General features: G+C 50.6%; 11 protein-coding genes across 11 annotated transcripts; 4 read left to right on the top strand and 7 right to left on the bottom strand.

Annotated features, from left to right (window-relative positions):
• Positions 1-1,181: 1,181 nt before the first annotated feature.
• Positions 1,182-2,076, bottom strand: CC77DRAFT_1059772 (hypothetical protein; the record flags this gene model as incomplete). Its single annotated transcript, XM_018528275.1, has 2 exons — positions 1,182-1,222; positions 1,272-2,076. 2 exons carry the CDS (start codon positions 2,074-2,076, stop codon positions 1,182-1,184), a joined length of 846 nt encoding a protein of 281 aa, XP_018388323.1.
• A 535-nt stretch (positions 2,077-2,611) lies between these two features.
• CC77DRAFT_1018851 (acyl-CoA N-acyltransferase) lies at positions 2,612-3,524 on the top strand. Its single transcript, XM_018524707.1, has one exon. The coding sequence runs from the start codon at positions 2,701-2,703 to the stop codon at positions 3,358-3,360; it is 660 nt and encodes a 219-aa protein (XP_018388322.1). The 5' UTR covers positions 2,612-2,700; the 3' UTR covers positions 3,361-3,524.
• A 342-nt stretch (positions 3,525-3,866) lies between these two features.
• On the top strand, positions 3,867-4,966 carry CC77DRAFT_1093337 (hypothetical protein; the record flags this gene model as incomplete). The annotated part of the gene is made up of 2 exons (XM_018529676.1): positions 3,867-4,061; positions 4,112-4,966. 2 exons carry the CDS (start codon positions 3,867-3,869, stop codon positions 4,964-4,966), a joined length of 1,050 nt encoding a protein of 349 aa, XP_018388321.1.
• A 293-nt stretch (positions 4,967-5,259) lies between these two features.
• Positions 5,260-6,221, bottom strand: CC77DRAFT_750739 (hypothetical protein). Its single transcript, XM_018533087.1, has 4 exons — positions 6,201-6,221; positions 5,871-6,092; positions 5,636-5,815; positions 5,260-5,533 (listed from the first exon to the last, which is right to left on the bottom strand). Exons 2-4 carry the CDS (start codon positions 5,973-5,975, stop codon positions 5,333-5,335), a joined length of 486 nt encoding a protein of 161 aa, XP_018388320.1. The 5' UTR covers positions 5,976-6,092; positions 6,201-6,221; the 3' UTR covers positions 5,260-5,332.
• Positions 6,222-6,387: 166 nt separating this feature from the next.
• On the bottom strand, positions 6,388-7,012 carry CC77DRAFT_1059768 (hypothetical protein; the record flags this gene model as incomplete). The annotated part of the gene is made up of 3 exons (XM_018528274.1): positions 6,388-6,579; positions 6,654-6,848; positions 6,899-7,012. 3 exons carry the CDS (start codon positions 7,010-7,012, stop codon positions 6,388-6,390), a joined length of 501 nt encoding a protein of 166 aa, XP_018388319.1.
• Positions 7,013-7,367: 355 nt separating this feature from the next.
• CC77DRAFT_959431 (hypothetical protein) lies at positions 7,368-9,078 on the bottom strand (the record flags this gene model as incomplete). Its single annotated transcript, XM_018535574.1, has 5 exons — positions 7,368-7,630; positions 7,709-7,939; positions 7,963-8,106; positions 8,701-8,934; positions 8,992-9,078. 5 exons carry the CDS (start codon positions 9,076-9,078, stop codon positions 7,442-7,444), a joined length of 885 nt encoding a protein of 294 aa, XP_018388318.1. The 3' UTR covers positions 7,368-7,441.
• Positions 9,079-9,262: 184 nt separating this feature from the next.
• CC77DRAFT_1018846 (hypothetical protein) lies at positions 9,263-10,200 on the bottom strand. Its single transcript, XM_018524706.1, has 3 exons — positions 9,917-10,200; positions 9,638-9,853; positions 9,263-9,563 (listed from the first exon to the last, which is right to left on the bottom strand). The coding sequence occupies exons 1-3, from the start codon at positions 10,034-10,036 to the stop codon at positions 9,369-9,371; spliced, it is 531 nt and encodes a 176-aa protein (XP_018388317.1). The 5' UTR covers positions 10,037-10,200; the 3' UTR covers positions 9,263-9,368.
• A 380-nt stretch (positions 10,201-10,580) lies between these two features.
• CC77DRAFT_1018845 (DNA repair protein) lies at positions 10,581-14,402 on the bottom strand. Its single transcript, XM_018524705.1, has one exon. It carries the CDS (start codon positions 14,282-14,284, stop codon positions 10,640-10,642), a length of 3,645 nt encoding a protein of 1,214 aa, XP_018388316.1. The 5' UTR covers positions 14,285-14,402; the 3' UTR covers positions 10,581-10,639.
• A 116-nt stretch (positions 14,403-14,518) lies between these two features.
• Positions 14,519-16,775, top strand: CC77DRAFT_985585 (hypothetical protein). The gene is made up of 4 exons (XM_018536202.1): positions 14,519-14,756; positions 14,875-15,363; positions 15,413-16,118; positions 16,169-16,775. Exons 1-4 carry the CDS (start codon positions 14,670-14,672, stop codon positions 16,375-16,377), a joined length of 1,491 nt encoding a protein of 496 aa, XP_018388315.1. The 5' UTR covers positions 14,519-14,669; the 3' UTR covers positions 16,378-16,775.
• Positions 16,776-17,226: 451 nt separating this feature from the next.
• CC77DRAFT_1018844 (hypothetical protein) lies at positions 17,227-18,297 on the top strand. Its single transcript, XM_018524704.1, has 2 exons — positions 17,227-17,897; positions 17,953-18,297. Exons 1-2 carry the CDS (start codon positions 17,623-17,625, stop codon positions 18,161-18,163), a joined length of 486 nt encoding a protein of 161 aa, XP_018388314.1. The 5' UTR covers positions 17,227-17,622; the 3' UTR covers positions 18,164-18,297.
• A 194-nt stretch (positions 18,298-18,491) lies between these two features.
• Positions 18,492-21,109, bottom strand: CC77DRAFT_1018842 (DNA repair helicase). The gene has a single exon (XM_018524703.1). It carries the CDS (start codon positions 21,047-21,049, stop codon positions 18,656-18,658), a length of 2,394 nt encoding a protein of 797 aa, XP_018388313.1. The 5' UTR covers positions 21,050-21,109; the 3' UTR covers positions 18,492-18,655.
• Positions 21,110-21,134: the final 25 nt, after the last annotated feature.

The raw sequence follows: 21,134 nt of genomic DNA, 5'->3' as shown, positions 1-21,134 counted from the left end.
GTGCAGTAGCATTTGGGCGAAAGTGGCTGGGTAAACATTCCCGGGATAGACGACGCTGAAACCAGAACCACTCTGGAACCTTACATGGGTGTTGTTGTGCTGGATATGAGAATCCGAAGTGTCTATCTCTAAGGAGCGTCATCTCCCTACGATAATGAGTTTCTTCTTACATGAATTCGATCGACTCGTCTCTGATGGGTACATCTTGCTTTTCTCTGGACTCTTGCAGCCAGATATGGTCCCTGCGTAATACTCGCAGATGGCATGCACATGTACAATGAAACGTGGCCTATTTCGTCACTTGAGTTACGGTAATCTGCAAAGTACCATACAGTGAGTAACTGCTGGAAGTGAGCTCCCTATATAGCTGTATAGGTGCTTCATCGCGAGCTCAGATCGAGACAACGTGCTGGCGATGGTCAACGCGCTAGGGTGAAGTGCTCGTATGTCGCCTGGCGTCTGATGTTTGTGTACTAGAAAATGTATACAGCCGTGGGAAGGACAACCTGCAAATGCAGTATCAAGACTTCGATGATTCTCATTCATGATAGTATTGTTCTGGAATCGTAAGCTCAGCGATCGTCTCGGATCTTCACGATAGCAGTGGTGTACACGGTGTAGGATCAAGATGCACACTGATGTGAAAACAGGGAGAAGAAGAACTTCCGCGAAGCATTCTGACGTCATGGAGCTGGGATAGTGATGGAGTTCGCCCTTGGGTGGTGCCGGAACTTGAGCATGTGTGTGAAGGGCGATAAGCCTCATTCGGCAGATATGCCGCACACCACCGCCCCATCATCCGCATGAGTAGAATGAATGCCCACAACCATGCCTGCTAGCTGTCATGGAGCTTTTTCGGCTACACCATAAATGTTGACAGCAAGTCTGGTGTTTACGTAGGTACAAAAACAATAACGGTTTCACATCTCTTGGTTGCCACTCCCAGCCACCTCTATGACGATGAACACTACGTCATCAACAACACGTATGATTTTGCCTAAGGTTTGTGGCATTGATGAAGATGCTACTTCACATGAATTGCCAAAGAAAATATGATCAAAAACAAACGCGCGTCACCCAAGATATGTTGTACGGTGTCACATTTTCGAATCCCGTCGGCACCGTACCTCTTGGCCCTGAGGGTAATGCCTATGGTAAGAGAATATTCTCAAAGCAGTGGTTCATGTGCCAGTACGAAAGATCATGGGGCATATATGATGACCTAATTCCGTTAAGCCGAGGATATTCTTTCTGACAGAGCAGTCTCTTACCTGTCTCTTTGGCTACCCAGTACCTTCGCATCGAATGTACGCAATGCGAGATGTGAAAGTACTTGTCAATCAGCATGTCATTCTCCTCCGGCCGTGAAAGGTAGTCTGCATCTAAATATAGTCCTCTTGCTTTGACAGCATCAACCTCAGGATATCTCTCGCTGAGCCAAGCCTGATATTCCGCCTCTTCTGGAGTGAGCAATTCCTTTGGATAGATAGACCCATCATCGATTCTCAAGAACCACTTGGAATCCAGCACATCATCCTCATTGGAAGCCCACTGGCTTACATTTTGCGGCTTCAGTTGCAGCTGATATTGCGGTCCGTTGCTGCCGACGACCTCATCGAAGCGACGCCACGGGTGCCTCTGCCCTGGGAGAAAGAGCGCGCTAAGGGAGAGAAGTATGATGACGAACAAAGCGAGAGATAGATATCTGATCAATCGACTTCCGACGGGCTGCAATACCATCGTGTCTGGCTCCCCGTCGATGGAGGTGTCGTAAGAGCTGCGCATGGGTATCGGGAAATATGGTCTCCAAGTTACAGATGTGTCGACTGACCCAGGCTTCTCTAGGGAACAATATTCTTTCTCAGTTGGCGAAAGCAGAACCGAACTTTCCGCATGGAATTTCGATGCAGTCATGGCGAACGTAATGCCGGATGCTGCACTGAACAGGAAAGCGACACCTTCGGACTTTGAACGCGAATAGACGACCTCTGCAACTTGAGAAATCGCTTCTTTCAGAGACCACTCTGATTCCTCTGTCGCTAGTGCGGCACAGACAAGGAACAAGGATGCTCTCATTTCTCGAACAACAACACATGAAGCAGAATTGCGACTTGTGCAGTATTCGACAAGCCTTTCTAGAGTGCAGCTGGTGTTGGGGTGCATGTCGTCAAGGCAGCAGACGACATCCACGCATGCAGTATTTACTGAGGCGATCATGTCAAGTGCTGCTGAAGGTAGAATGAGACGTGATACGTAACGAAAAAGAAGGTGAAGAGGCTATGAAGTTGAAAACAAGATGATCTGGGGATGCTTGAGACTATGTCGCAGTGTTTCCATCAGCCGACTTCCACCAAACGAACACTGGGCTTCGAAAGTCAGCAATTACTTCCGCTATCTCACTGCATTTCCACGCATCAATCTATACGACCTTTGATTTGCGGTTCTGGCATGTCTCCCGTCACCTGAGAACTTGCACTAGATCATCGCAGATCGTGCAAGTTCGCGCTTTACAGCAGTCGAGTATCGCAAGGGACTAGCGCTTGCGCCACAAGACTGCAGGTGCAAGGATGACCTCCGGGCGTAAGCAACACTCAGGATCACCCACTAGGCACTATCTTCTCTCGTAGTGACATTTATCTCCGTCCTTGTTTCTGTAACTCTGGACCCTCTTCATATCACCCCAACGTTCCGTCACACATCATGACTGCAGAAGCCGATCAGCCCGCGCTTACAGCTACTGGTAGTACCTCATTCTACACGCATTCAACAGCTTTGTCCACCCATGGTGCAAGCAGCTTATGCATCACTTCTCTAACATATCCCCACCTGCATCTTCGACTTCCTAGCGCGGAGGATGCTGCTGCACTTCTACGCCTCTTCACTGACTATCGTAATATCCAGTACGACAAGTCATGTACCGGGCTGGATAGTGCTGAAGCTATAGATCATCTGATCAAGCAATGGCAGGTCGTCAATTTACCATTGCAGCGAGCCAACATTGTCGTCGTGATTGACGGAAAGACTGTCGGCACCGGCGGCTTGGGTTGGATTGGCAGGAGGAAGAGTGATGGAAAGCTGATAGGCGATGCGGGGTTGATGTTGGAGACGGACTTTCGTAATTCAGGCTATGGATACGAGTCGTTATGCATGGTCATTGACCATGGCTTTTGCGTTCTGGGCATGGACGAAGTGCACATAGCTTGTGTAGACGCTAATGCTGCGTTCAAGGGTCTGATGAACAAAAAGTTAGGGTTTCAAGCTGAAAGGATAGAAGACAAGATGTTCGGAAATGAATGGATCTGGCGCATAACGAAAGAGGTATGGGCAGAGAGTCCGCACTCTGCTCAAGGTCGAGCTTGACTTTGGGTGGACTAACAAGGATCATTGTAGGAGTTCACTGGTGGGAGTTACATCAGTTCACGCATATAACCACGTCTCATGTAAATTTCAGAAGCACTCCTCAATGTTGTTAACAAGATTCAGTAGATTAGCTTGTTAGGAAAAGAAAAGAATGAATGACCAGGCAAATTCTTGTGTAGTTCATGATGATCGTGCAGTAGAATTCAATTAAGGACAACGAAATAGCGTATCAGTAGATATATGTTGGTAGCTTTGTTGGGTGCGCATTATAGTTTTCAAGAACCCGTGCGTTGAAGCCCAACAGCGTAGAACCATCAAACGTGAAAGTAATGCTTTATTTTTCGATCTGCATGATTGACAACCGCACGTGTGTATCCCATATCGGTGCGCCGTTGGGGAGAGCACGTCGCAAGTAAGCGTGAAACGCACAACGTGCACATAAAGTCTCACGTTCCCCGCATCCTCCTGGCAGGCGTCCTTTTCGTACTTCACCCCATCACAACACCATGATTTCAACATCGCTGATAAAAAACAATATTTCCAAGGCTGCGAGCAAGGCGGACGCTGTTCTCCAGAGCAATGCTGGTGTAATACTGATGCTTTCAGCCCAAATATGCTCCACGATCCTAGCAACATTGGGACGCGTCCTACGAACGGATGGCAGCAGCGGCTCGGACACCAAATCGATTGGCACTTCCGAAGTATGGCAACTCGATATTAGTCACCAGCTTTTTGTATTGATGGCTTCCAGATACTCATCGCAATGATGCTAATAATCACCATTCTTTCCTGGACATACGTGTTTGTCTCTCCGGCGGTAACCCCTGGTGGGGTTTTCGGTCCCACCAAATTGCGCCCACTTCTCATCGTACGAGGCATCGCCGGCTTCTTCGGAATTTGGGGCTTCTACGTCTCTCTGCGCTATCTCGCGTTAGCTGAGGCGACTCTGATCAACTTCCTTGCGCCGGTTTTAGCCGCTCTTCTACTCGGCTTGTTACCAGGCCAGCAGCGCTGTTCCGTCGCTCAAATGCTCGCAGCTTTAGTTGCGGTTCTGGGTTTGCTCTGCGTACTGCAGCCTTGGAACGCTCATATGACGAACACGCCCAAGGACCATGTGCTGGCTGTTGGTGCCGCCCTAGTTGGTGTTGTCGGTGGCGCAGTCTCCTTCTTGACGATGTCTTGCCTAGGGGGGCACGTACACCCGATCACAACCGTTGCATACTTCGCACCTATTTGCACCGTACTCAGCGGCGCATCGCTCATCATACAGCAACAGAGCTTGAGCTTCCCAGCGACCGCTGTACAATGGCTGCTCGTCTGCATCTTGGGTATTTTGGGATTCGCCATGCATTGGCTCATGGCAGCCAGCTTGATGACTGGCGATTCAAAGAGAGCGCTTCACATCGTTTACGTGCAGGTAGTGTTCGCCATGGTAGCCGACAAGATTGTGTGGAGATTGGACCCGGGATGGTGGAAGTACGCCGGAGCGCTTTTGATTGTGGGCAGTGCAATATTTGTGGCAGCGACGAAGGAAGACCGAGGATATACGCTTGTTGGAGAAATAGCTGTAGAAGAGAAGATCGAGAACGAAGATGCCGGCCCCTAGTGTGGGATCGATTAGAGCTGCGGACATTAGTCTAGACGAGCTAACGCTTTGAGAATTAGCCACTATCGTCATCGAGCGGCCGTGTGTGACCAACCTCCCTAATTTCTCCTCTAACCCAGCTAAACCAGTTTGCCTGTTACGAACACCCCCAGCAAGCTGGTGTCTCCTATATCTGACCGTTGACATCGCCTCACATCACCATATTCATGTCGCACACTAAATTCGAAAGTTTACTGAATCTGGCTCTTCATTTATCTCCTATACAAGCCCATGCATCATCGTAAGATGAAGATTATTCATAGCTCCCTGTCGTCTTTCAGAGGACTCGTCATGTCTGTTCATTATGGTGTGTCGTACTTTGTTGTCTCAGGTTCCGTACTCGACAAAGTATCCCCGATGCATTCGTTTTCCTTTGCAAACCTCTGTCGGCTTATCCCACTGTGGGTCGCGCTTGAAGTCGGTCGAATAGGGGGACGGATCAGCGCATACAAGACGTCCCGCATTTCCCTTGCCGTCGTTGTAGTAGCTGCATTCCTGGCGGCCATCATATCTGACTTTAACCGTGATCTGGCGGTGTGGTTAGTCTTGACTCTTACTGAGACGTGGACCGCAGGTACGGTCAGGACATTACATGATCGCTGAGACAATAGTGGGAAACGTTGCGCTTACTTTAGTTGGAAAAGGCGGACTGTCTATGTTGGCGGTGCCAGGATGAGGCCATAACTTAACCAGCTCGAATTGCTCGTCAAGGCCGCACATGTCGACTCCAATGCCCAGAGGGCCCTGGAAGAGCCACCAGAAGTGGTTGCCGAGCATTTCGCCGAACACGAGTTGAAGCGAACTATCATTCTTGTTTGTATTAGTAGAAGCTTGGGAGCCTTTGGGAGATAAAGAGATGTCGTACCGCGCGTTCAGTGAGATCGGAAGGCGTAGGCTGGGAAATAGGTGAGGCTGCGATAACAGCCAACAACCCGAAGACCCAGACAAGGATGGTGGAAAGATGAATCATGTTGATTGTCTATTGCTTGCAGTCCGGTATACTTGGCAAGCCGGAAGGTGGTGGGGTAGAAGGAGAGCAGAGATCTGTTCGGGGTAGACCTGCTTATATAGAAAGAGAGCGGGGTGCCTGGACCTATGAGCGGGGACTCTCACCAGTGAAAGGCAGTCAAATTACAGTGGTGATGTGGAGGCTGCCTGGAGAACACATCGAAATGGACAAGACTGTTTCACTTACCATTCTGGCGATTCACATGCGTAACGACATCAATCTGGAGGACTTGTCGCCTATGAGTTTATTATGGGGGGTGGTTGAGCAAGGTAAATGCGCGTAAGATATACCAGTAAGAATTAGGTAATTTGGTCATGGGCACGCACCTTCGGAGCTAGGTTGTCCTCGATCCAGCTTCAGAGATCAGCCGCTCTTAGTACCTACAAGAGTACATACGATGATAAGACCGACCGTTGCAATTGATAACCCCCTTGTAGTATTCCGGATCTTGCTCACAGGGCATGATCATCCAATCGCCACAAATCAGTTCCCCGACATCGCCGTTACCGTGCGTCCTCCATACGCAATCGTCATGGTCCATCCACTTGAGGAGCTTGAGGTCCATCTAAAGACTCGTGGTTAGCAACTCCGTATAACCACCACCTAGCAGAATCCAGTGCGATGGGTATGAGAACTTACAGCAGGAGCACTCGGGGGATTGTCGATGGCGTCTCGCCCGTAATGGTAGGGGCCATTCATGGAGGCAAATTTGAACGGATCACGATAGGTACAGGGCTGAACAGCTTGGCCAGATGGGCCTTGGAACATTTCCCAGTAGTACTCGGTACCCGATGCTCGGTTAAGGAGGACCTGGATGGAGGCATCGTAGAAGTCCTTTGGACTGGATCAGCGGGTAAGTTTTTCTAGATGTTTGGGATGCTGACCGAGGAAATTTTGGTATCATTGCCCGGTACCTGTGTGGCGGGGTCCTCGGTAGGGTAAGCGGAAGCCGTGCCCAGTAAGAAAGCGACTATGCCGATGAATAATGAGAACAGCATTTTCGTATTTGCTGGTGCAGTCTCCAGTCCAGTATGTGTTGCTTGTTTCTACGAGTAGTGTGAGAAAGAAAGCATGATATCACAGAGCCAGTTCTTATAGTGAAGACCTTATAAGCTGGGCAAAACTGAGGGGCTGACACGTAGACGGCAGACTGCTCGGGTGTCAAACGACGCAGGTCGGATCAAAGCGAACAAACACCGCCCTCCTAGTGAGGCCTTGCCAGAAGTAGACAGATGACCATGATACGGATCGTGAATTTACCCATCGTGTAGGTTGGTAATCATCTATTTACTAAGAAGAACTCTAGTACTTCAGTAGTTCTACCCGTTACGGTGACGATCCATCTAACTTCACCATCTTCAGTACGCTCTTTGGGCGAGGAAACGATTCGTTTGCTGAGTTCAATTCCATGGCCCGACCATATCAGTCTACCAATTACAAGCCCAGTCTCGATGGACCGAGAAGCCATGGCAATTGATAGCACCGTCGTTCCAGCTCGCGTCTCGCTCGCAATCCATAATCATCCAATCGCCACAGATGAGTTGACCGGGGTCACCGCCGCCGTCGGTTTTCCACTTGCACTCGTTCTTGCTATTGTCCACAAAGGAAAGCTCCATCTGCAAAACCGTCAGTCACCCATCCCTTTTATATCTCTAGGAACCATTTCTTGTGTATATCGAACGAGTTTTACCTACCGCAGGTGGGTTCGGGGGATGATCGATATCATTTCGTCCGTAACCGAAGACACCGGACATGGCCGCGAGACGGAACGGTTTGTGGTTTGTCCCGCAAGGGTTTGCTTTCTTGCCGTACGGACCTACAAACAACTCCCAATAGTAGTCCCTGTATGATTCCCGATCAAGCATGATCTGGATGGAGTTGGTATATCCCTCCGCTTGCTGTGATTGGTTAGCAAAACTGAGCGACTGGACAAACGCTGGAAACTTACAAGGCCGTGTGTGGTGCGGTTATTCTGCAACTCCATGCTCAAGTTCTGGATAGGTGTTGCGAGACTGGAGACAAGCAAGAGGCCTGCGGACACATATATAAGGAAAGTGAACCACGCGAACATGGTGAGTGGTTTGCAAGTTTGCTCGTTCGAGTGGTGGCAGTGCTACTCGGTGGTAAGGTAGAAGTAAACGAAAAGTCTACGCTGAGGAGCTTTTATTCTTTGTGGTACTAGGCGAAGCTGACTTATCCATCTGGCGGGAAAAGATCGGAAAATTTAGGACGTGCGTAGAACAAAACGAGGTCACGGATCTGCACGTATTCAAGCACATGAGAACGAGGGTGAAAGAGAATGCAACTGTGACATTTTCATTCATGCTACACAGAACAGTGTATCGTCTCCATAGCTAAAGGCGGATTAAGATTCCTAATCATAGCCTGAGAAAAGCCTGGTTCCCCATCGCCGTCACTCCGCGGGTAAGCGCTTGCCCATGTTCAGAATTCACAAACCCAAGCGGCAGCATAGCGGGGACGTGGGTTTCCGCAAGTAATCTGCTGCCCGTACCTAAAATCCTTTTTGCAGTCGACTATGTACTCGTCGCCGCAATGGAATTGACCAGGGTCTACACCAGTAGCGTGATAGACGCAGTTGTTACGGTTGCCGTACTTGATCTTGACGTCGAACTGAAAGAGATTTAGCAGACGCGACGCATATAGCGTGTGGCAGATATCAACTCACCTCCGGGACGAAAGGTTCATAGTTCTGGGGAAAGGGAGGCTGAACCATGTCTAGCTTGTCGGTATGCCATCCGGGCTCGCCATGATAGACCTTCTCGAAGCGCGTATCACCGCAAGGGTACACAGCAATGCCGCTAGGTCCTTGGAAGATATCCCAAACATAGTAAAAGGGCTTGACCTCCGAAATTTGGATCTGTAGAGAGTAGGGGTAAGGGCCCTGGCCTCGCAGTACGCCCTTTAGTGCGTCAGTATGAAGCTTCGTTTCAATAGTGATGCGACTTACTGGAGTGACGTCGCTTGCGGTCTCTTCAACGGGTGCGGCAAGAGCGAAGCCGAGGCAGGCGATAATGCCTACAAGGAAGGTGATCCAAGAAGTCATCGTTATCGAGAATCTTTGGATGCTTTGGTCGTATGATGTGAGTAAGTATTCTGTGAGTTGATAGACTGTGTTCGACTGGTGTAGGAGACAGAAAATATCACTGGATCGTGGTAACGGGCGTGAGCAGGCAGTCACGGCGGCCAAAGAAGGCTAGTGTCCAGTGGAGCAAACAGAAATTACCATAGTGAGAGATTCGAATTTTAGGAGATAGTCAGTGCGCAAGACTGGTGAGAGATCTACATCTATCTCACGCCCTTCGCCATCGCCTTATGGGCACTGGGCATAACCGCTTAGAACTCGCAATTATACCCTCGATGGAACTTCGGCAGCTGATCATCATCACACTTGATAGTAGCCTCATCGTATCTAGGGTCCTTCGCGCAATCAATGATGTAGTGGTCTCCACATCGGAATTGCCCAGCATCGATACCCGTGCCTATGTACTTGCAGTCATCGTAATTAGAGTATTCGATCTTGGTGTATACCTGTTCAAGAACTGGATTAGCATGCAAACGCAGCAAAAAGGCCCAACCTCAAGCTCAATGGGTGGTCAAATTACCTTGCGATCGGGAAACGGGGGATGGTTGATAGCATCATCCTCATCCTGGAACATCACACCATAGAAGACGCGCTTGAATTCCGCAGGCATCTGGCCGTCATGATCCTCACAGGGATCGACAGCGATACCTTGAGGGCCTTGGTAGATGAACCAGCGGTATTGGTGGACCCCAACGACGCTAAGAAGGAGTTGGAGGGAGTATGGGTATTGCAGTGCCTGATGAACCTCGTTGTTAGCAAGAACGTTTTACGATACTACAATCTAGGTGGGTTTGCTTGCATTTGTGGTGCCGCGCCTGACTATGGAGGTGTCGTTGCTGGCAAACACCTCGACGGGAACCGCTGAAACACAGCTCAGGTAGGCAAGTAGCCAAAGAAGCGAAGCCATCAGCGTTGTCATGATGGTCGGCATGTGGGCGAAGTAGGAGTGTGTGTTTGAGGTCGCAGGATGAAGGAGATGTTGTAACTCAAATTTGGGGACAATGGAGCGGCAGAAGGTCAGGTGTTATGGAGTAAGAGCGGTAGTCAGTTATGGGAAGTGGTCAGTGTGATTCAAAAACGAGGTCTGCACAGGGCAAGAACACTGTGACACAAGACCATACACGTGCCTCTATCCTTTAACCGTGCTTGCAACATGACTCGTCGACATGAATAAGTGAATTTGCGTACTCCATGCGCAAACGCGGAAACCCCACTGCCAAGGCTTTTGACTGTCGATGCCAGTCAACTGTACCTCCCCCAAAATTTTGTGCTTGGTACTAGCAAACAGATCCTCGATGATACTCCTCGTCCTCACCACAATGATAAACCGAGTAGTCGGAGGCCATGTACTACAAGTCCTTGCGATATCGCCCTCAAATATTGACAAAACGAAGAGACTTGGTATCATCACACGTACAGAAATGGGGTATAATGATTAAACATAGAGATACCCTCCCTTGACAGGGCAGGAGACATAGCGTGCAACTCTTTCATTCATTCGTAACAGACCGTAAAGCATAATCTAATCGAAACAAACTGTGCCCAGCCCTCTGTCTTTCACCGCCTTGATAACGCTTCCTTTAATCCGCACAAGGGCGCCTTCCCATTGCTCCTTCGGGAAGCTTCCCTTTTGTGCTTCGTCACTGATGACATAGTCAATCCATTTCACCATACCGACTGCCTTGGTCATGTTCTTCTCTTCTAGGACTACTTTGTTGAGATATTTGATCAATGCAACAACGTCCTCGTTATAAGGCCCTTCATCCATGAAAGCACCAATCCATTGCCTCATGGCACCTCTCAAATCTGCCTGCGCTGAGAGTTTCTGAGTGGTAAACGTCGGTTTTGCAGGTCGAGAGACTTTGATCTTAGGTTCTTCGTTACGTGCTTGTGGTAGGGGTGCAGATTTGGTCTTTCTGGTTAAGGCGAGACAAAAGGAACTCATCTTGTCAGCTTTGTGTTGCGCGAGAACTTCTTTGCGAACATCTTCGGGTAGCTCAGCGAGGAAGTCTAGGTCAAGGTCATCTCTTTCAGACGGCTGGGTAATATCGCTTGTTTCGAAAGCATCTTCGCTTGGACCTGCGGAGTTCTCCCTGCTCACACTCTCTCGTGCCGGGTTCTTGAGTGAGATAAAATTGGCTTGAGTGAGTGTCTTGCCAGTCATGCTAATGGACTTTGCTTGTGCAGCAGCGGCGAGCATTGCGGATCTTGGCGGACGACCTCTACCACGTTTGACTGGCACAATGGGTTTCTTAGCTGGGATACCTATGATCCTATTCTTGCGTGGCGATTGAGGTAGTAACGTTTGGTCCACGCCCTTTGGACGGCGAGATGGAGAGAAGGGCGTGTTGTTGGCATCATACTGCGCAAGTACCTCGGCACGAACTTCTGCTGGCAGAGCAGCGAGGATATCAGGGTCCAGTTGAGACTGGTTGGGAAGTGCTGTTGTGGCGAAAGCCATGGCTTTCGTAGGTGTGTTGGGGTTACCTCTTTTTTCTACAACTTTTGCGGGGGTGGGTGATGATTGGCGCGTTTGGCGGAGGAGTTTTGATCGTATATCTTCTGGTAGCTCGGCAAGTACATCAGGATCCACCTGCGTAGGCATGATGAACTGTGTGCCTAACATGTTTAGCGGACGGCGAGAAGGTGTTGATGCATTGAGTGTCGGAGCGCCAAATGGAACATGTTCGCTTCCTGACGATGCTTTTGCCTTTCGTGGGGTCTCTGGATCGTCTTGAATGGGGTCCTCTACGATCGCTTTTGCAATCGGGTTTTCAACAGGTTTTGGAGCTCGCGCGGCACGGACAGGTCCGCCTTGGCCGACTTTGAACTGTAATCTTCGCTGAGAGCCTTCAAGACTGCCATCTGTAGCATTCTTCATAGGCTCAAGCTTCGTCAACTGCATACCGAACCCTCGAAGCTCACCCGGGGTAAAGCCCAAGCCGCGCAGCATAGCTAATGCCTCTTTCGTGAGAATTTCCTTGGCATTAGTGGCGACACCCAACATCACACTCCTGCTATGTGTGTCGCATTTGCCGTGGCCGAGATGCTTGGGAGGGTCGAGAGGAGCATCGGGTGAGCGTCGCATAACCTTCATTGAGAAATGCCTGCCTTTTACTCTCTGACTCAACAATCGTTTCGACAGCTCTCCACATAAGCTTGCGATGAAATCATTAGCTTGTTGTTGATTCTCGAACCGAACGCCCCAGTTCACTTCAGCAGAGATAGACTTGCGAATATCTTGCTCACCCAGCTCTTGGCGGTCAATGCCTCTTGAGTACTCGTATAACTTTTCTCCAGTCTTGGGTCCTAAAATCTGAACGAGTCTTTCTTTTGTGAGCTCGCGAATATCCTTGACAAGTTTCACTCCTTGGTCTTCAAGCTTGCCGCCGATCGACCAAGCAACACCAGGAAGATCTTGTACCTGGAGCTGGCCCATGAAGTCTAAAACCTCTTCGGGTTTGATCTGGTACTGCCCAGCGGGCTTTGCTCTGCGTAACGCTACTTTAGCGAGCAAGACATTACTACCGATACCGACGGAGACATTACAACCAGTCTTTAACCTGACCTCATCCCGTAGATTCAATGCAATTTCCTCGGCCTTTGCTTGCTCGCGATGAATGCTGCCTTCAGAATGTTGCTTCCCATTGCTACCACCCGCAGCGATGCAAAGGTTCGAGACATCGACGAGCGCTTCGTCGATACTTACACTCTGCACCAATCCACCTGTAGCAATGATGGCCTCGTAGAACGTACGACTAGTGGCTTCGTATTCAGGAAAGTCATATGGCAAGATCTTGAGTTCCGGACAGAGCTCCTGAGCTCGCCTCATCCACATGCCATTCTTGACACCGTACGTACGCGCTGGGTAGTTGCAACTTGCAATTTCAGAGCCACTACCTTGGCCGTGTGCAACCGCTGCGGGTTTGTCTTTGTATTCTGGGCATTTCTTCAAGCTGACAGCGGCGAAGAAACTGTCGAAATCCACGTGTAGGATGTAGCGCCGGGCGCCTGATGTGCATTTTTGTTTGGCTTTCTGGGAAGAGCTCTTCTCGTCTGCTATTGCCTGCATTTCTGCTTTCAGGTCGGCTTTCCAAGTGGATAGGTGATGAAGGCGTGATTCGCGATAGTATTGCTCTAGAAAGTTAGGATCTACGACGGTAGATTTGCGAACGTCCGGGTCTCGTAAAAGTATGGCATTATGCTCTTCTGCAGTAAGCTCCCGTCCCTTAGGCTTTAGGGCGTTTGGCGCGCGCGACGTCTTTCTCGATTTGGCTTCGATCTCATTCTCGTACTCGATCTGTTGAGGTAGAGGTGGGCTCGGGTCGGTATAGAGGCTGTCGTGGACATCGTCGATAATCTCATCTACATCCGCCGGGACCACCGCAGGGCTAGTCTTGGGTGGTGTGACGAGCTTCGCAGCCCTACTCGGCTTTCCAGATATGGGTCGGTCAAGCACGTTGTCCGGCTGGTGAGAGGGCGACAGATCCTTGATGTCATCCTCTGATGTGGGAAGTCGCTGCTCTTCATTCGAGGAGTGCGAGCGTGTGCCGATGGCTGGTGTTGGCGTACTAGAAGGACCGGCCTGACTACCCCTCAACTGACTTGTGTACCAACTGGCATCTGTCTGATCCCGATAACCCCTCGTCTTGACGTTTGCCGTGCTGGTCATTCCATCCTTACCAAAAGCCAGGACGTTCTGCTTCTCGCCTTCGTCTACCACTCGGTATTCGCTCCATGGCAGCAACTTGCCCGCTTGTATGCTGTCGACGACCCACGCGGGCTTTACGATTCGGTATCGCCGGAATTCAACAACCTTCTTCGGCGTTAGACTACTGGCGATGATGTGCGTCACCGTAGTCTTCCCGTCCAGGTATTGCATGAAGCCGCCGCCATGCTGTACTATAAGGGTATGCAGATCGTTGAGCGATGGTTGGGTGTAGCCGTTGACATGTGCCACGACCCCTTTGAATATCTGGGGCTTGTCACCGGCCTGGCGTCGGATATCGGCATCGAGGTTTTGGAGTTTGATCTTCTTTCGCCTAAAGTAGTCGTTAAAGCCGCCAAAGGCCGAACCCTTGTACTCTTCCCCATCCTCGCCGTCAAACTTGTGGCTGGCGATGCGCTTCCGGACCGACTCGGAGTTCTTCTCTAGGCGTGAGCCCATGGTGTCAGTCGTATGGTGGGTCAAGAGCGTTCATCGGGGCCGGGGTCATGATTGAGCGTCGCGAGGGTGTGTCGGCTGCGACATGTCGATATTGGTGTTGGTGATGAGAGGCGCGTCGTTGAAAGCGCGATAACGTCACGCTAGCAAGGCTAAGTGGATCGTTCTGCCGGCGGTGAAAGCACGCTAAGAGAAAGCTGCAGGACTTGGCGAACTTTTTCTACCTCTCCAAGTCGCTGCTCTCAAGTTTCTCGCTTTTCACTACTATCCTGCTCTACCAGCTGACCCCGAGCTGTGCAATTACCTGAGCAAAGAACACTTCAGACGACTTTCTCCTCCCACCAATTTCGTCAGCTTCTCCGATTACGAACATACGACCGCTTTCAACATGTCGTCCATTCCTGTAGGCGTCTACGGACGTCGCATTCCGGCTGGAGGCATTCCCATCCTGGCTGCTGTCGACCAGTCTGTCACTGTGAGTATTCTCGATGCCTCGTGTGGCTTGCTTGCCCATGCGAAAGTTTTGCGCCGAAATTTCCAAAGAAAATTCTGTCGCATTCGCAAATCGATAAAAGCGTTCTAACCATGACCAGTTCCGCATTACTATGGCCGCTATCGACCCAGATGCTGAGCCCCAAATCGATGATGAGCACAAGCACCCTCGCGCAACCCTTAAGCTCATCCGCGTGCCCTCAGACTATGACAGCGAGGATGATGATGATGAGGACTACGAGGAGGGCGACATCGAGGCCATCGCTGCTCGTCTGCGCGCTGCTGGTGCGCTTCCTGAGGCCGACTCGGATATGTCCGACTCCGAGGACAGCGAGAACGAGAAGAACGGTGGCCCCAGCGACCCTGCCCGGTCAAAGAAGGCCAAGCAGGCAGCCCTCACCAAGAAGCTGCAAGAAGAGCTCGAGGCCGACGAGATGGACATTGACGGCATGACCAACGGCAAGGGAAAGGCCAAGGGCAAGGCCAAGGTCACCGACGACGACGATTTGAGCGACGAGGATGACGAGGATGATGAGGATGATGAGGACGAGCCTGAGGAGCTTGTCCTGTGCACTCTCGACCCCGAAAAGGTATGCTTGAGCATCATGTTTTAAGCAATATTGACTAACACTTGCGCAGCACTACCAACAACCTCTCGACATCACCGTCCGCCAAGGCGAGGAAGTCTACCTTGCTGTCAGCGGTACTCACGATGTTTACGTTACTGGTAACTACCTCGTATTCCCCGAGGAGGATGACGATGAGGATGACGAGGACGATGGTCTTGAGGGCCTCGGTTACGACATGGGTTCTGACGAGGATGAGCTCGACGAGATGGACGAGTCTGAGGACGACGAGCTCGACGGTATGAACGACCCCAGGATCACTGAGGTTGAGTCTGACGAGGAGGAAGCTCCCAAGCTCGTTGATGCCGGCAAGAAGAACAAGAAGCGCGCTGCCGAGGAGGATGCCACTCTTGATGACATGATCAGCAAGACGAATGGTGACGCCAAGCTTAGCAAGAAGGAAGCTAAGAAGCTGAAGAAGAACGACGGCCAGGCTGTTGCCAAGGCTGCAGAGCCCGAGAAGAAGGCTGAGAAGGTTGATACCCCCAGCAGCGACAAGAAGAAGGTTCAGTTCGCTAAGAACCTTGAGCAGGGCCCAACTGGCTCCCCCAAGGTCGATGCCAAGCCAGAGGCAAAGAAGGAGGCCGCTAAGGGACCTCGCAACGTCAGCGGTGTCATCGTTGACGACAAGAAGGAGGGTAAGGGCAAGGCCGCCAAGAAGGGTGACCGTGTCGAGATGCGCTACATCGGCAAGCTCAAGAACGGAAAGGTGTTTGATTGTGAGTTTCCCCAACTAATCGTGTCTTGACTCAAACTAACAATCAAATAGCCAACAAGAAGGGCAAGCCATTCTCTTTCAAGCTCGGTGTCGGTCAAGTCATCAAGGGATGGGACGTCGGTGTCGCTGGCATGACTGCTGGCGGTGAGCGTCGTCTCACTATCCCCGCCGCGATGGCTTACGGCAAGAAGGGTGCTCCCCCGGACATTCCCCCCAACTCTGACTTGATCTTTGACATCAAGTGCATTTCCGTCGGTTAAATGTCGCTGTCAGTACTTTGCCTACGCGCAATAGGGTCCACTCAGCCCCCACCAGGATCCGACTCCACTCCTGTGCAGGACTCCACTGGCCTGCGTGCGTTCGCGCCTCTTCCCGTTTCCTTTTCCGTCTCTGTATCAACTGCATAGCGCGTCGTCTGAGATATCCGACTTGCATAATCTGGGCTGTTTCATTAGATGCGTGCAAGGAGGAAGGATCTCTCAGTCCTCTTCGCCAATGTCTTTTCCTATAGCGGGTCATCTGTAAATGATATAGCGAGGCGATGTTGCCAAAGAGCAAAATTTCGCTGAGGAAGCTACTTTGAAAAGTTCTACGGTGTTCCGGTTGACATCTCGAATATGTAGTAATACATAATCTGCAAGTAACATGTCTGGTGTCTAGATATGCTTCGTATGCCCCCAATTGAAGTGATCGGTCAAGCCGTTAAGAAAGGCTTTCAATTCACATACCTACAGAAACAGTGGCTATGACTTCACGCGCAGCCGAGGTGTCCGAAATTGCGAAGATTCTAGTGCTAGCGGCCCACCACTCACATCGCCATCTGCGTGCACGAGCCCAAAGACCCCACAACGCTTTAACCCAACTCCTCTTTCATCGTCGCCCAACTTCAACGTCAACCTGCACTCGAGCCCTCTGTTACACCAACGACAAACAACACCGTGATCACCTCAACCAACAACCTTGCTTACGCATCATCGTCCTTCGACTATCATCAAACCTACACCGACTACTAAATCAACCGTGGCAATACTGTAGCAATGGCGTCGAAACGAAGCAGTAGTAGTATGAGTAGTAATAGTAGCATTCATTCGTACTCGTCCGCGAGCAATGTCCGCGCTAGCTGCTACTCGGTGAACGCCGCTACCGCCAGCCTCCAGGGCTTCCATTACTCCACTACCCCGTCTTCCGGGGCTGGGTGGTGTTCCTGAGGTCAGCTCGGTATGTCGTCGCCTACTCTCCGAACAATACCGTCTTCTCTGTAGCGGAGATGGATAGTATATGCTTGCGGTTCTGTGGAGAACGTATACTAACTTTCGCAGGGAATTCCATCACCCCCTTCAAGTCCCCCCCTCGCCGCCAAACACGCGTCCGCCACTCGAGGTGGAAAGGCGCGCAGAGGGGGGGCAGCATACACCATCACGGGAGAGTGTGAGAGACTCTTCTGCGAGACACTGCGATCTGTATTCCTGGGTGAGGGGAGCCAGCATCGCCAGAACTCGCTAGTGATGGGTATGCCATCTGACAACGCTACGACTGCAACCACCGCTATTACCAATGACTACGGTATCGATGCACGTCGCTACTCCGACTCTTCGACTGAATCTGATGTGCCTGAAATGGTGCGATTCGAGGAAGAGAAGGGTGCGATATCCGACTACATCGAGATGTGGGATTACGTTGGTGGGATTAGGTTCCGGGGGTTTGTTGCTGAGAAGGAGGACGAGAGGGCCATGTTCATCTTCTTCGATGAATCCGTCATCAATGGTGACCTCAAGGCTGGGTGCGTCATAATGTATATTGCTTTTTCCCGATATCGGTGTACTAACATTTTACAGTCTCATGGCCCTCCTCGAACTTTGCGAAGTCGATAACTTCTCCTGCAACCGTCTCGTCCTTTGCATCGACCGCCACGCCGATCAGGCCGCCCTTAACAATCTGACTAAGGATCTGGGTTGGATCGGCTTCGGTCTTACGACACTCGACGAGTTCAGCCAAGGCGAGGAGTTGACAAGCAAGAAGTGGCTGTTCATGGATATGGAGATATAGATGTTGGGCAGATCGAGGCATGATCAGGGTTCTTGGTGTCTGTCGTTACAAAACAGCATATGGTCCGAGTTTCTCTTTTCCTGGGGAGTTCTGCATAGCGGATGGGGGCGTTCATCCTTATTTTGAAGTACCACGCAAGGAGTCCGGTCGCTGATCTATTGTGCGTAGTTTCCTAGTAAGGTGTTCACCGCTTATCGGTCAATAGTTGAATGCAATGTTTGTATTTTGATTCCATTTCTGTATGCTGTGAAGCTCCAGTGAATAGCCTGCGTCTGATACAGTTTTTAAGCAGGAGCAGATAGACGCATAATTTGTTATGAGTATAATAGTCAGGAACACGGCACAGCATGTGCTTTCGTTGTCTATTTTCTTTACTGTGTCCAAGATCGTACTATTTCACCTCCGACGCGTAGCCAACTACCTGAGAATATCACTAATACCACCATACATAAAGCCCATGTATTTTCTGGGTGGTGCCACAGCTCCGGAGTCCTATTCGTCGGCCAAATCAGCCATCTCAGCATCAACGTCCGCCGTGCCCCCGAACTCGTCCACTTCATCAACCTCCATACGCTCAACTTCGGCTCTTCCTTCCAGTGCACGCATAGCTGGGTTGTCTGTACCGCTGATACCATGAGCCTCCTTCTTACGCTGATGAGCTTCAAGATCCTCCAGCGACCACGACGAATGACCTTCTTGTTCTGCTCGGCTCCACGGCACACTCATATCCTTCAAGAAAGCCTTGGCTGCGCCGACAGCTTGGTCGATGGACAGCTTCGTGCTCTTGGCGTCGAGGCCTTGTTGGATCCATTTGGGGAGTTGGGTTTGTTTCTTGTTGAAGCGTTTGTCTGCTAACACCATGATTCCGTAGTCGTCTTTACCGCGAATGACACGACCAAGACATTGGGCTGCGTGGCGCATGGCGTCGAAGGAGAGGAAGTCTGCTTCCTTGATGCGGTAGGTTTCTCGAAGGAACTCTAAACGGGCTTTCAAGATCCTCGATTCAGTGTATTGGTAGGGTACGCCCATACACAACACAGTACGGCCGTAGTGGTGATCAAAATCGATTCCTTCACTGACCTTTCCTCGTGCGACACAGAGTAGGACAGCGCCGCGGCCGTTGTTGCAAGCTGTGCGGAAGGTTTCTAGGGCGAGGGCAGTTTCCTGTGCATCAGGGGTTTCGACAAGAATGAGTTTATACTTCCAGACCGTGTCGAGGATCTCCATGCCTTGCCATGCTGAAATGATGCTTTCCATGTAAAGATATGACGGGAAGAAGACGACGACGCCATCTGGAGTTAGTTTGCAAAATTCGATGAGCAGGTTGCCGAAGTTTCGCTGTACTTGCAAGTCGTTGCGATGTTCGAATTGCGAGGTAACTTGGTTCTGGTCATTGCCTCGATCGACGATCATGGGCAAAAATGACTTGCGTGTCAGCGTCATGGTAAATGATTCTTGAACCACAGTGTTGAAGTTAAGCATGCGTGGGTACATGTCGAGTGGAGACATAGTTCCGGAGGTGACGATGACGGAGTAGAAGCGTTCGAAGACGGGCTTAATGGCTATCGCAGCGTCCAGACAAGTCAGATGCAACACCGGGTTCGGGACAGTGGCTGTTGCTGATTCGAAAGGTTCGATGATCAGGAGGAACCCAGTCTCGTAGGTAGCTACTAGTGTAGCGAACGTCGCGACTTCTTGGAGGGGTTGGTAGTCTTCGATGTTTGTGAGTTCTAAAGTTCGGACAAGTGATGTCAGACGCTCAGCGCAAAATCGGAGGGGTTTCCTTTCGATGAAAGTAAGATCCTTCAAATGCTTCAGAAACTCTGGCGGTGTGTCTGCAACCACATTGAGAACCTTCATACGAGTCTTGAGATATTCGATGAAACGTTTCAGGAAGGCAACGAAATGTTCAGCTCGCCGTATGTTACCGGGTACGGCCTCTGTGAGGAGATCGTCTGGTAATGCTGGGTTAGCCATAAAGGCCTCTTCGTTTCGTGCTTCGTCGGCAGCTCGGAGGCCTTCGACAAGTTTTGCGTATTCGTTTTGCAACTTCTCTGCATCACTGCTCTTCATTTCCGTGATTTTGCGATCGAGGTTGTTGACACCCTTGGTAGCTTTCCGTAATACATCCTCTGTAAGGTCGATGCTGAGAGATTCGATGCATACGTTGTCGATGTTGTGAGCTTCGTCGAAGACGACGATGCAGTCTTTGGAAAGCTCTTTCGACACCCTGTCTGCGATCTTTGGATCTAGTAGGTAATGGTACGAGTAGATGATGACGTCGCAGTAAGGCATCATTCGCCGGGCTGTGAAGTAAGGACACTGCTTCTGCTGCTCACCATACTTCAGTATGCCATCGAAGGTCCATACACCGGGCGGTATGAGATTGTGGGGCTCTAGGAGATCCAAGTTCTCGTGATATACACAGAGCTCAACATCCTCGCCTCGCTCTTTCTTTTCCTTCACGAAGCCCGCTGTCAAGCTGCGGCATCTGGCATCTACTACGGTTCCACTCTTCTCTCGCTTGACGGACGGATGTAAGCAAAGATTTTTGCGACTCGTTAATCCAAGACCCCGAAACGGTTCCTCATAGCCCAGCTCAGTAGTACGGTACTTCATCAGCGCCTTTAATTCAGCCAGGGCTTTTTCGATCTCGGACATGGTACGCGAACAGTAAATCAGCTTCCGTTTTTCAGGGTAGTGCTGCTGGTAAGCGACGATGAGCGATAAAAGAGACACGGTTTTACCCGTGCCTGAAGGCATCTCGAGGACGCAGTGGCCGCCCTGGTCCAAGGTACGCTTGAGATCGCACATGTAGGCATATTGCTCTGGATATACCCTCGGATACGGGAATAGCACTGGAAGGTTATCGATGAAGAACTTCATGTTGATGATCCGCCGCCCGCGCGGTTTAGTTGTAGCGGAGGGGAGTTGATGGTGACAAAGTTCAGACGAGCTTGGGCGTTGCCTT

The sequence above is a fragment of the Alternaria alternata genome (genome assembly GCF_001642055.1).
Source record: "Alternaria alternata strain SRC1lrK2f unplaced genomic scaffold CC77scaffold_6, whole genome shotgun sequence".
NCBI lineage: Eukaryota > Fungi > Ascomycota > Dothideomycetes > Pleosporales > Pleosporaceae > Alternaria > Alternaria alternata.
This window is presented reverse-complemented; position numbering and strand designations above follow the sequence as displayed.